The sequence below is a fragment of the Mya arenaria genome, chromosome 12, assembly GCF_026914265.1.
Source record: "Mya arenaria isolate MELC-2E11 chromosome 12, ASM2691426v1".
Taxonomy (NCBI): Eukaryota; Metazoa; Mollusca; class Bivalvia; order Myida; family Myidae; genus Mya; species Mya arenaria.
In genome coordinates, this window is record NC_069133.1 from 15,471,705 (window position 1) to 15,485,044 (window position 13,340).

At 38.5% G+C, this 13,340-nt stretch overlaps 2 protein-coding genes across 5 annotated transcripts in view; both read right to left on the reverse strand.

Moving 5' to 3' along the window:
• On the reverse strand, window positions 1-4,794 carry LOC128211353 (uncharacterized). Its single transcript, XM_052916043.1, has 3 exons — window positions 4,615-4,794; window positions 1,655-1,895; window positions 1-556 (listed from the first exon to the last, which is right to left on the reverse strand). The coding sequence occupies exons 1-3, from the start codon at window positions 4,783-4,785 to the stop codon at window positions 156-158; spliced, it is 813 nt and encodes a 270-aa protein (XP_052772003.1). The 5' UTR covers window positions 4,786-4,794; the 3' UTR covers window positions 1-155.
• A 3,584-nt stretch (window positions 4,795-8,378) lies between these two features.
• LOC128211346 (F-box/LRR-repeat protein 7-like) overlaps window positions 8,379-13,340 on the reverse strand; it is a 35,537-nt gene continuing 30,575 nt past the window's right edge. For all 4 annotated transcript variants that reach the window (XM_052916036.1, XM_052916035.1, XM_052916034.1 and 1 more), the window contains exon 7: window positions 8,379-10,400. In XM_052916036.1, coding sequence (XP_052771996.1) covers window positions 10,229-10,400 — 172 coding nt within the window. In that variant the 3' untranslated portion in view covers window positions 8,379-10,228. The remainder of the gene's footprint in view (window positions 10,401-13,340) is intronic.

A 13,340-nucleotide genomic window follows, 5' to 3' on the forward strand; every position in this document is an offset into this window, starting at 1 on the left:
TGCTTCTTTTATGTTTAATAATAATAAATAAGTATGTATTCTAAATAACAAGCATAACGAAACGGGAACAATTTTGAAGATAAAATTGCAGTCTAAAATATGAAAATGCAAGTCCGCGGCAACTACCAAATAAATGTAAATATTATGTATATTGTCTATTTCCGCCATATTTTCCCTCCTTTAGTGTCACGCGACTGGTCCCGCTCCGTGTTAATGCGACGCTCCCGCGCAAGCACCATGTTCACCCTGTCCAACTTCCGCTCCAGCACCTGACGTTTCACGTGCTCGGAAAGTTCCTGACTATCCGCAACGATTTTCCCGCTAAAGGGGTTGTCATTGGCAACGAGTTCCTCCATGCACATTTCCTGAAGATCGCTGAAGTTGTATTTGTCGGCACAACTTAGGTGCTGCATAGTGACGTCGGTGGCCACGGACCCCGCTCGCCGCCCCTTCCGCATGTTGGCGAAGGACTCGGTTAGGCTGGTCTCACACGACTTCAGCAGAGGCTTAATCTCGTACTCTTCCGCAAGCGGCAAAAGGCGGTAACAATCCATTTCTTAAATGGACAAATGACAGTTTTTTTAAGATAAACAATTGAAGTTGACAAAAAAGAACTGATATTTTTGCTATATTAACAGCTGCGTAACATGTTTTCTTTTCGAAATTACACCAAAGCTTTCCGCATGTTCGACACAATAGGTTGACTTCTAATTTGAATAATTTAGCATTTTTAACGTATATCATTGTTTAAAATATAAGTTTTTTCCCTAAACGTCTTATTCTCAGTTTAGCCATTACTTTATACTGTAACATATTGTTAATAGATACTACAGCCTTTTTTTAGAGGTAAGAAGGGTACTAAGATGCATTTAACTCTGCAACATAAAGATATTTAAGACAAAATTCGGTTATCAGTCTTTGATTTTTGTCCAAAGATAATTGATTGATTTTAGGGTTTCAAAATCTCTGGTTCATGTGATTGAAAGACCAGTCTTTTGAAATATGATTTTATTGAAAACAAATGGTGAACTTTCATTTTCCGATCGAACAACTTTAAGCATCAAGCAGCTTGAAAAAACATTTTAATGTGGTCAATGGGTTCAAATAGGTTTGCCTTATTTTGTAATACTAAAAGCAAGTACAAGAATGGCAATATAGACCGGTTGTATATTAGAATGAAGTCTATAATTCAACACATTTAGAATAAATAATATACAACGTCCATTTGCGAGCCCTGTTGAATATGATGTGGCTTTAACTTACAACCTACTCGAGCCATCATGTCATCAGCAAAGTTCATTTGAGAGTGATCTAGCGGTACAAGTGTCCGCCTCTCAACACGACGTTGTGGTTTCGATCCCCATTAGCGGTACTTTTTCGTGGCCTTTCAAAACGTATGCATTACTGGTGCTTGCCCGAGTGATATCAAATCAGCTTTCAGCTGTTTTCACAATTGAGCATACAGTCGAAACCCGTTGGCTCGATTTCCAAGGGACAGGCCAAAATGCTTCGAGCCTCGCGAATATCGAGCCAAGCGGGAATGCTTACAAAGAGTAAACTAAAATCGGTCCATGACATACACTTCGAGCCAACGAGGGCATCGAGCCAAGCGATATCGAGCCAAAGGGTTTCGACTGTATATCAACAAAAGTACCTTTCACGTTAGTCTCCACACGTGGATCAATGAACGAGATGAGCTCACAGACGTCATCAAAGCGCTTGTCCGACAGGTCTAGGTCCTTGTCCTTGGAAGATTTACTGGCGGTGTTCTTGCCGCCTCTGCTAGTGCTGGCCCCGGATCCGGCCCCGGCACCGTCCTCTGTGAGCTGCTTCCGGAAGACGGGTGAGTTGTAGCAGAGAATGCATTTGTTGAAGTATAGGCGCTTGTCTCCAACCTAGAAAATGCAAGAGGTGGGAGCGAAAGGTTCTATCTGTTGTTTTTTTAAAAGCATGTCACTTGAAACATTTTCGTTTTTCTCCAAGCAATGCCCGACTCGGATACAGCGAACTACTCGTATTGCATTACATTTATAATTGGATAAAAGTGTGTGTTTTTTTAAAACAAACAGTTTAATACATGAATTTCTTTTACATCTGTTACAGTATCTCTTTTGGTTAGGGGTTAAAGTGTTTGAAAGTAAACTTGACAGTGCGTCAACACAGATATAAAAAATAAAAGCATTATATGGTCAAAATGTAAATGGAAAGTAGCCACAAATCCAGCACGGATGTACAACAAAATTTAAAAAAAACACGTGCATGAGCATTCACCTTTTGGTTCATGGTGATTTGATATAGTTATGGGTTTACGGGTGCCGTCGGATGAACAGCCCCTTAAACGTAAGCGTTATTTTTCATCTCAATATTTATTTAAAAATTAGTACGCATAGGAACATAGAAAAATGTCGATTCCATAATAATCACTGAAAACTTAAAAACATCAACTGGCATATATTCTCCATTCTCCATTATATGGCATAGGCTACGAGTGCCTCCCCTACCCCCCACCCCCACCCCCACCCCCATCCCTGTACAGTACACAATTTCTGTGTAATGATCCTCTGCTGTGTATCAGATCTCAGATATGAGTGGTCTACTGTGCAGCAGTCGTGTAACCTCAAAAATGTAATAAACTTATTATTAGTCTAACAGTTTCATTTTGTTTACTTTTCAAATAAGACTAAATTATCATTTGTAAAATAGAATATGATTAATGTTATATATACTCGCTCATTAATATGATTCGAATCATATCATACAACATAAAATATAGAAGAGAACATGGGGAGACCTTCAACTCAGTTTAGTTGACTTAGTTGAGTTGAGTTGAGTTAAAGGTCTCCCTACGTTTTGTTCTCTTCCAAATTTTCGCAAGAGGCGATTTGCACAAGCTTTTGGGAAGGTGCTGACAAATCGTATAATAGGCCTGTGAACTTTAGTGGATGTCAGGTGATCTTTTATTTATTTATTTATTTTTGAGCAGTGTACAAAAAGGAGAAAATTGCTTGGCATACATTTGCGCCATGCTTGTCTTTTTATTTGCAGAACTTTAATGTATACAAATATTTGAGGAGAGAACGGGAATAGATTTATTGTGTTGTAAAACAAATACCATTATGTTGATAGAGCTTTACATTCGTGGCATATGTAAGAGACCATTTATTCCCATATTGTCGAAGATGAAAAAAATGTAAATATTTAGTTTTCTACATAATAATTAAAGATTAGCACAAATATTAATCAAACAGCCATTGGTAGAATAACACTTATCTAAATCGACAAGACTTGAAGTGCAATTCAAAATATTTTTTTGAAAAATATTTTAAAAAATCGAAATGAATATTTGCTAATTTTTTAAAGCCATATACATGAACACCACAGAAAAATTCAATGCGATATACCACGTGAAACGATGCTATTATAAAAATACATGAGAAATCTGTAATTATGACATAAAATGCAATTAAGTATTTTAATAACTCAAAAACAGTATTGTTGACACGGTCATCAACACAATTAGAATCTGTTTGTTGATATATAGTATAATCTTCTATTAAAATAAATTTGAACAAGAATGTTCATATATATTATGCTTGTTGCCATGGCAATGGTTTAAGCAAAGTTTCTAGATTGGTTCCGTTTATTAAGTTGTATATAAAAGTTTCGATTATATACGTATGCTGGCCACAGCTTGATCAAAGATGACTTTCCATTTACACATTCGTTTATCGCTTACTAACACTTGTAATGAACTCATTGAATGAAATTGTGAATTATATGACGACTCGTGAAAGATCCTATTTGTATAAAATGGCGTAAAAACGTTTATAGACGTTTATGACGTCATATATATATATACATGCCAAATACTTAAATTTCGGGGTTTTACAAAGAGTGGCTCATAGGGTCGATTGTTCAGAACTTTGTGAAAGTTAACAACGTGATAAACGATGTCGCTATTTACCTGAACACGAACTATGTGATGATGTGCTCGTGTATTTAAATAAAACAAGTACAGCTGAATCAGTTGTCTATAGTGTTGTCAAGAATACTGCAGATCACAGGACAGATCGAGGAGTGAATGCGAAAATGTTCTAAATGACTTAAAATAATTTATAAAGGAAGAAGATAGAACATTTTCGCTTTCACCACTCGAGGTATATCTATTAAACTTTAAGAGCAATAACGATTTGTTAGTTCACAACGATGTAATTAGCAACGTTGTTAACTTAAACAAAGTTCTGAGCAATCAGCCCGTAGTCGCATATATATGAGCAATCAGCCCAATCAGCCCATAGTCGCATATATATGAGCAATCAGCCCAATCAGCCCATAGTCGCATATATATGAGCAATCAGCCCAATCAGCCCATAGTCGCATATATATGAGCAATCAGCCCAATCAGCCCATAGTCACATATATATTAAAGAAAACAAACTTTGCTGTCACGTTTTCGCAGTTACGCTTTGAAATTTTCAAAAGACGTTCCCATATATCCCTACTGGTATAAACCACTGTCTTTACATTCGGAACTCCTCGGCCATTTTTATTGTTTTTGATAAAATTGGCCGAGGAGCTCCGAATGTTGTCTTTTTGAAATACTAGATTACATACCACTATTGTTACATCGCTGAACTCGTCCTCTTCCATGCAAGGCAGTTTCTCGAAAGTCTTAGAGGGCGCCTTCCGCCGGCCGGCCTTCGGCTTCCGCTTCACCTCCGCGCCCAACAGCGAGTGGTTGGCCGTACTCCCCTTCCGGGGGGAAGTAGGAACACTGTCGGACATGTCTGCAATAACGGGAAGGGGAGGGGGGTAATTTGCTAAGGAGTAAAATAATGAAACACCTATAATTGGGAATGAGCTATGCTAGTGATTTAACATCGGTGGTATCCGAGAAACATTTATGCTTACTAGAAGAAACAGGGGAGGATTGAGGATTTTACGTTAGAGGGGCGTATCCTGGAGGGGGGGGGCACCTCTAAGTGCACCTCATCTCATCCGATGCTTTAAATATGATACCGTAAAAAGGGCCTTAAAAGGCACGATATCCTTTTTTCGAAAAATTGGCGGCCGACCATTTTGTTGATATGTGTACGTGGGTTGGGGGGTTGGAGGTGTTCTCCTCTCAGAAAAAAGGTTCATATTAATCTTAATTGGTGTATTTTGATGTATTCTTCGAGTTCTCTTATTTCAAACATTGTGTTTAACTTTGCATTGATATTCTAATTGTAATATTTGTTTTCATGCAGTGTCATATTATCAAATTAGTTTGCTTGAGCAAATTGAGGGGATCCCCTAGTTGTTAACTCTATCAAATATTTTCAAAGTAAATTGTATTGTTAAGCAATAACACCAAAAGTGTACTTTATTTGTCATGAATATTTTGAATAAAAACTATAATGTAGGTATCAAATTGCTGTAGACGTATATATGGACTAATAAAACCACATCATATTAATGAAAAATACAATTAAGCCGAAAAGTTTAATTTGACAATAAGTAAAATCTCCTGCGACTACACGTTGTCTATATTTATATCAAAAGGATATTTAGAAAAAAAGAGACACTTTAACAAACAATGAAATAATGAAAGCAAATATACTTACTTTGAGCTTGAACTCCTATATACAAATCAATCACAAATCACATGCAAGCGGTATCTTAATTCGATAATTCCCTATCATCTGTCAACACACGTGAATAGCTGGTTGCTAAGTCCTGTCATAATATGTTTATTAAAAATCTAACATGTAAAAAAGACATCTTGTATGCGTCATTATCCTATTTTACTAAATCTGCCATGCCCTTTTCAACGCCTATTTATCCACTTCTAACTCCAGTTTACAACTTCAGCATGTTCATGAAAGATGGATTTATGGAGTTTCAATGGGCCTCGAGGACGCATCTGTATACTACATTCTCTATTGAACATGATTGAGATGGAAAACGATTGATTTCTTTGGAATAATCTCTTCCTAAAGAAGAAACCATCTTACGCACCTCAAGGATTTTTTTTATATTATACCACATAATATTTATACTATAATATATACTATTTTTAAAGGCGTACAGTATAGGTTTATGTCATTTTAAATGCATTATCATGTTCATCTCATTTGACTTTAAACAAATATGAATGAAGTGCAGATAATTTTTGTTTTTATATATATATATATATACAGTCGAACCCCGTTTGCTCGAACTCGTTTGGCTCGAATTCCTCGTTGGCTCGAACTATATGAAGCGGACCAATTTCTTTAAACTGAAGGTATACATTCCCGCTTGGCTCGATTTTCTCGAGGCTCGAGGTATTTTCGCCTGTCCCTGGGAGCTCGAGCCAACGGGGTTCGACTGTATATATATATATATATATATATATATGCGATATTTTGGCTCTCTTTTAAACTCGGGAATATGTGGCTAGGTAGCCATGAATTATTATGTTTGTTTTTTTTATAAAAGCTGATACTTTTTATATTTGCATTAAAGCAAAAAATAATAATGTTGGCATCAAATTATATTGTGCGCCATTAAATTCAAAACTAAAACAACGGTTTTATGTACATTTTAAAGTTTTTATTATGCCCCCGCTAAAACGGGAGGGGCTGAGTGAAACATAGCCCGTTTTTTAACTTTTTCAGATTGAATTTTATTTGAAATAAAGTGTTTGAATATAATTCATAGCTTTTTGCCAGGAGGTAACAAGTGAATTAAGATAAAGAAGGTTTAGGTTTCTTCTGGCATTAAACCTACGAGATCTCTAAGGTTCCTAAGTAGTGCGCACTATGCAATCCAAGAAAACGTCTTTTTGAGAATTAATCGTTCTATGTATGGTTTTGTATTTTTTGAAAATGGATTTAGATAAGTTTATATTAATTTCTTTAGCTCGGTTGTGACGAAAGCTGTTGGAATGAAGAATCACTCTCGAGTCTATTTCATAAGTAGAAACCAGGACAGGTGTCAATTTTGATAGACCATGAGAAAAACACATGGAGGGGACCGAACCCACAACCACTTATGTGAGAGGCCGTTACCTATAGTGCGAGACCACTTTCATCCTGTTGAGGATCGAACACAACATCTCGGGTGAGAGACCGTCGCCTATTCTACTAAACCACTCTTACCCTGGTAGAGATCTAGCCTACAAGATCTTGGTGTAAAGGCGGACACCTATACCACTTGACCACTCTCACCCTGGTAGAGATCTAGCCTACAAGATCTTGGTGTAAAGGCGGACACCTATACCACTTGACCACTCTCACCCTGGTAGAGATCTAGCCTACAAGATCTTGGTGTAAAGGTGGACACCTATACCACTTGACCACTGTCACCCAGGTAGAGATCTAGGCGGGGATCGAATCCACAACCTCTTTGGTGAGAGTCGGACACCTAGGCCACAAGACCAATGTCACCATGGTGGGGATCGAGTCCACCTCATCTGGGGTAAGAGGCGGACACCTATACCACTAAATCACTCGCGTCCTGGTGGCGATCAAACCCAAAACCTCTTGAATTGGAGGCGGGTACCTAAACCACTAGACCAACCTTATGCTTGTGGGGATATAACGGATCTTGGGTGAAATGCAGACACCTTAACCAATAGACCACTCTCACCCTGTAGGAGACTGAACTGACAACCTCTTTTGTGTGAGGCGGTCAGCTAACCAACTGGATCACTCGCAACCTGTAGGGGATCGAACCTACAAACTCTTAGGTAGGAGGCAAATATCTATACCACTAGACAACTCTAACCCTGGTGGGGCTTGACCTAACAACCTCTTGATAAGAGGCGGACACCTTAACCACTAGACCACTCTCACGCTGGTGTGAATCGAACAAACAATCTTTTTGATGAGAGGTGGAAACCTGTACCATCCTAACCCTGGTAAGGGTCGAACCAACAAACTTTTGGTTAGAGGCGGACACCTTTACCACTAGACCGCGCTCACCCTGTTCGGGATCGAACCCACAAACTCTTTGGTGAGAGGCGGACAACTTCAGCACTATACCATTCTCTGACTGACATAATTCCATTAAAAATAATGATTGCTAGATCGAGTTCATTTTTCATGTATGCACAAACATAAACAAACATTAAAGGTTTTTATTTGCAGGTACTCGTCATTCAGTGCTTCTAGCTAGTTTAATGCATTAATACAAAATCATATCTCATTATATATATTGACTATTGACTGTGTTTTTAATATCAGTCGATCTTGCAATTCCTCACCAAAGAAAATGAAAGGGGCCTTTTCATCTTTCAAACGAAATGGGAAGCGTCACATCGATTTCGATCCAATTCCATTTAGTCACACAAAGGCGGCCATGGCTAGAAATCAATGAGAATCGCGCCATTTAAATTACTAAAAACGAACATATGGATTTTGAATTTATTTTTTCAAACAATCCTTTGGTAATGATATAAATAAAATTCTTTATCAATAAATACTATAAATAAGTTCATTCATGTAACGTGAAATATCAAACAGATTAAATACCGTTTACAAGTTCGATACAGATTTAAGCCATTAGAGTACATTTATTACAGGAGGAACTTTTATATGAATATTTCTTTTGATTATATTTTCGCAAGGCCACTCCTGGAACTTAACGACTGACCTGCATAACAATGAAACCAAACTTTATTTTCTAACGAAAAATAACAGTAATGTTACTTGTATTTCAAACACTACATTGTCTTGATCTGACTGCAATGCCTCTTGCGTGAGTTTTTTGGAATGTGCATAGGTGGCAATATACGTTAGAATTGGTGTTTGTGCATCTTCTCACAGCAAGCAAATGCATGTATGTGCCCATTCCTTGTCCTATCACCTTTTGGCAAGGGTCGAAAACTGTCATAGAAACCTTCTTTTCATATATACATAATTATTATAAGTTGTTTTCACTATCTCTGACTGAAACTGTCGTCTATGTGTGGCTTAAGTCCAGTCAAAATATCTCATAATTTTCAGAAAATGAGAAAAACACGACACTTGGAACACGTGTTGTTGAAGCTATTCATTACATATTCAGCTGGGCTCATTTTGTATGGATCTATCAAAATGGCCGAATGGCGGCCATTTTAAAAAATGGCTGCCGAATTTTCTATTACCTTGTGCTGGATCTCCTTAATTGTACAAAAAGCTCCAGTTTCGATGCATTAAAATATGGAATAGATTCTGCACATTACAACCTTTTTGCCAAGAAAAACAATTTAACACCACAGAATATATGTTTTGTTGACATGGCAACCTTAAAATACACGTACTCTGTACATAGCAACTATTTTCTTACATTTACGTTGTTGTTTTTTAATCAAATGGAATACGTAGACCTCAAGTTTATATCAAACTACGAGGAAGATATACTATAAAAATAACAATGCCCCAAAAACGAGTTTATGGAGTTAACAGATGTACTAGGAAAAACTTTTTTTCTTTCAGAATATTTCTCTGAACTCATTCATCGGACAAACAGAAAGGACAGGAACTTGGAAAGTAATGCGTTAACGAAATTCAAGCAACATGGACGCATGGGAGCGCATCCTGTCTATTAATAGAAAATGTCCGATCTTCATAAAATGCATACCATGCAACCACTACTTATGGAAGATTAATGGCACATGCTGGGTCTTGGTGAAAACTTTATAACCAACCGATTTCGGGGACACCTACAATTTTCTTTTAATTTGAGAAAAATTACTTCAAATAAGAAATGACTTAAAAGAAGTTTTATGAATACGGCATAAGGGCTTCATTTTGCTGGTGCTCAGCAACATTACAAACCTAATCTCTCACTGTGGCTGCCGCCCATATGACCAGCCCAGTGGCGTTGCTAGCACCCACCGGTTCAAGCAGATTGATATGGAGACAAGTTTGACTCTGACTAAAATTATGTTGGGAGTTGTTGATCCACATGTGTTGCGCTAGGCCACACAAGTAAAAACGACCTTGACCTCTCAGAAGGGCCGATGCCGTTATGCATAGCCCGGAAGTGACGTAACAAAATGAATACACACAAACAAAGGTTCAAGCTGATAAAGACGAAATGCGGGAAATCCTTTGTCGCCCTGAACAAAATTCATTTCTTGTCCAGTTGCCGGTAATATTGAAGACCATTACACTTATTGGCCCCCAAATATGGCTGGTTTAAGCGGTGTGGCTTCAACTTGAATTAGCTACATGTACATGGAAAGTTGTTTCTAGTTGAGGGAAATGATTTTGAAGAACTAGTTGAAAAGGAGGTCGTTGTAGCAGGAGACGAGACTGATGATGCTGGTGGTGTAGAAGGTTGTGGTCCTGACGACCTTAACCCGGTCAGCCCGCTCGAAGTTGGACTTGACCATCTCGTAGTATTCGCCGTCAGACAGCGTGAACGACTTCAGGAACGGGCACTTCAGTCTGGAATGTTACAAGGAAACATCCGGTTATATGAAACAAACGTGATCGTTGTATTAAAACAAAAACGTATGTTCAGTATAAAATTAAGTTCTTTAAAGCTGATTTAATCTAAAATTCAGTCGAAACTCGCTATGTCGAACTCTTTTATCTCGATGTTCCGGTTTGTCGATTTTTTCGATATTTTTTGCGGTTTAACTTTATACTCATTGTATTTCGGTTTTATCGAATGGTCGTTATCTCGAAGTATTTCACGAGGCCCCAAAGACGTCGACATAACGAGTCACGTTGTACAACAGTACAATTGACACCCATCGGCTGCATTTTGTACAATGCTTAAACTATAAAACAAGTGACGACTACATTTATAAAACATATATTATTAATCAAACGCCAGTGGTGTTTTGACGTAAGTATTATTATGAGTACATGAAAATTCATACAACCAGAGCTTTGGCATATGGCTTCTGTAACGCATTTAGAGAAACTGATATAGTGGAATCATGGGAATATTATCAAATAAAAGCGAAACACAGAACAGTAGAGGTAGATTTTGTGGGATTTTACTTGTAATCAATGCATAATTTATTATCATAGTTTCTACAATGGTTTATATACGAGTACATAACAGCCAAAGAGAAAGCCGACTTTGTTCCCCTGGTAAGTCAAGTACGTACATGCAATCTTGATTTCCAGGTATTTTACCCTCGACCAATACTTCACATGGCTACGGTAGCACATACGCGCCAAAGAGAAGAAAAAATGCGATGCAGGTATATCGAAATTTCGAGTAACCTTGTCAAGCACTTCGACCTACTTTCTCGGAATTTAGTGCTACTAGTTCTAAATTTCAATAGGTTCTCGTATTTCAACTTATGAGCCTTCAATTTCGACTTAGTATCTCGAAATTTCGAATTGGCACTCATGCGCTTCCGTATATGACATTTACCACGAAGAAAAATTATTTACGTCACAGGTATACGGTAATAAATCAGATACATATAAACAATGAAATAAATATTTGTTCAAGATGTTTTCTATTAACAACTCGTTTATGGAGAAATATTTCCAGGACTAACAATAGCGTCTAGTTTACTTCACTAACTTAACTAGTTATTCAAAAAGTGAAACATTACTATGGATTTCCTTGCTTAGTCCCTGCAACAATCAAAATACAAGCGCCATCGTATGCAAAAAAAATAAGTTTATAAAATAAACAAACTCCTGATGTGTTCCGTTTCGTATAGTTTACATGTGACAATAATTCCTTGCAATTATAGATAAAATATGTCTAACACACATACATTTCATTATTTTTAGTTCACTTGTCTTGGTTATTGATAATCCCTTGCCAGGCGCACAAATCACTTGAATACGCTCAATTTGGCAACTGAGCATCCCTCCCATACCAATTAAAGCCCTAGTCTTGGGGTTTGAGCAGCCCTCCCGTACCAATTAAAGCCCTTGTATTGGGGTTTGAGCAGCCCTCCCGTACCAATTAAAGCCCTAGTCTTGGGTTTTCAGCAGCCCTCCCGTACCAATTAAAGCCCTTGTCTTGGGATTTGAGCAGCCCTCCCGTACCAATTAAAGCCCTAGTCTTGGGGTTTGAGCAGCCCTCCCGTACCAATAAAAGCCCTAGTCTTGAGTTTTGAGCAGCCCTCCTGTACCAATTAAAGCCCTAGTCTTGAGTTTTGAGCAGCCTTCCCGTACCAATTAAAGCCCTAGTCTTGAGTTTTGAGCAGCCCTCCCGTACCAATTAAAGCCCTAGTCTTGAGTTTTGAGCAGCCCTCCCGTACCAATTAAAGCCCTAGTCTTGAGTTTTGAGTACCAATTAAAGCCCTAGTCTTGAGTTTTGAGCAGCCCTCCCGTACCAATTAAAGCCCTAGTCTTGAGTTTTGAGCAGCCTTCCCGTACCAATAAAAGCCCTAGTCTTGAGTTTTGAGCAGCCCTCCCGTACCAATTAAAGCCCTAGTCTTGAGTTTTGAGCAGCCTTCCCGTACCAATTAAAGCCCTAGTCTTGAGTTTTGAGCAGCCTTCCCGTACCAATTAAAGCCATAGTCTTGAGTTTTGAGCAGCCCTCCCGTACCAATTAAAGCCCTAGTCTTGAGTTTTGAGCAGCCCTCTCGTACAAATTAAAGCCCTAGTCTTCAGTTTTGAGCAGCCTTCCCGTACAAATTAAAGCTCTAGTCTTGAGTTTTGAGCAGCCCTCCCGTACAAATTAAAGCTCTAGTCTTGAGTTTTGAGCAGCCCTCTCGTACCAATTAAAGCCCTAGTCTTGAGTTTTGAGCAGCCCTCCCGTACCAATTAAAGCCCTAGTCTTGAGTTTTGAGCAGCCTTCCCGTACCAATTAAAGCCCTAGTCTTGGGTTGTTAGAAGCCTTCCAATACCAATTAAAGCCCTAGTCTTTGGGTTTGAGCAGCCCTCTCGTACCAATTAAAGCCCTAGTATTGGGTTTTGAGCAGCCCTCCAATACCAATTAAAGCCCTAGTCTTGAGTTTTGAGCAGCATTCCCCTACCAATTAAAGCCCTAGTATTGAGTTTTGAGCAGCCCTCCCGTACCAATTAAAGCCCAAGTCTTGAGTTTTTAGCAGCCCTCTCGTACCAATTAAAGCCCTAGTCTTGAGTTTTGAGCAGCCCTCTCGTACCAATTAAAGCCCTAGTCTTGGGGTTTGAGCAGCCTTCCCGTACCAATTAAAGCCCTAGTCTTGAGTTTTGAGCAGCCCTCCCGTACCAATTAAAGCCCTAGTCTTGAGTTTTGAGCAGCCTTCCCGTACCAATTAAAGCCCTAGTCTTGAGTTTTGAGTACCAATTAAAGCCCTAGTCTTGAGTTTTGAGCAGCCTTCCCGTACCAATTAAAGCCCTAGTCTTGAGTTTTGAGCAGCCCTCCCGTACCAATTAAAGCCCTAGTCTTGAGTTTTGAGCAGCCTTCCCGTACCAATTAAA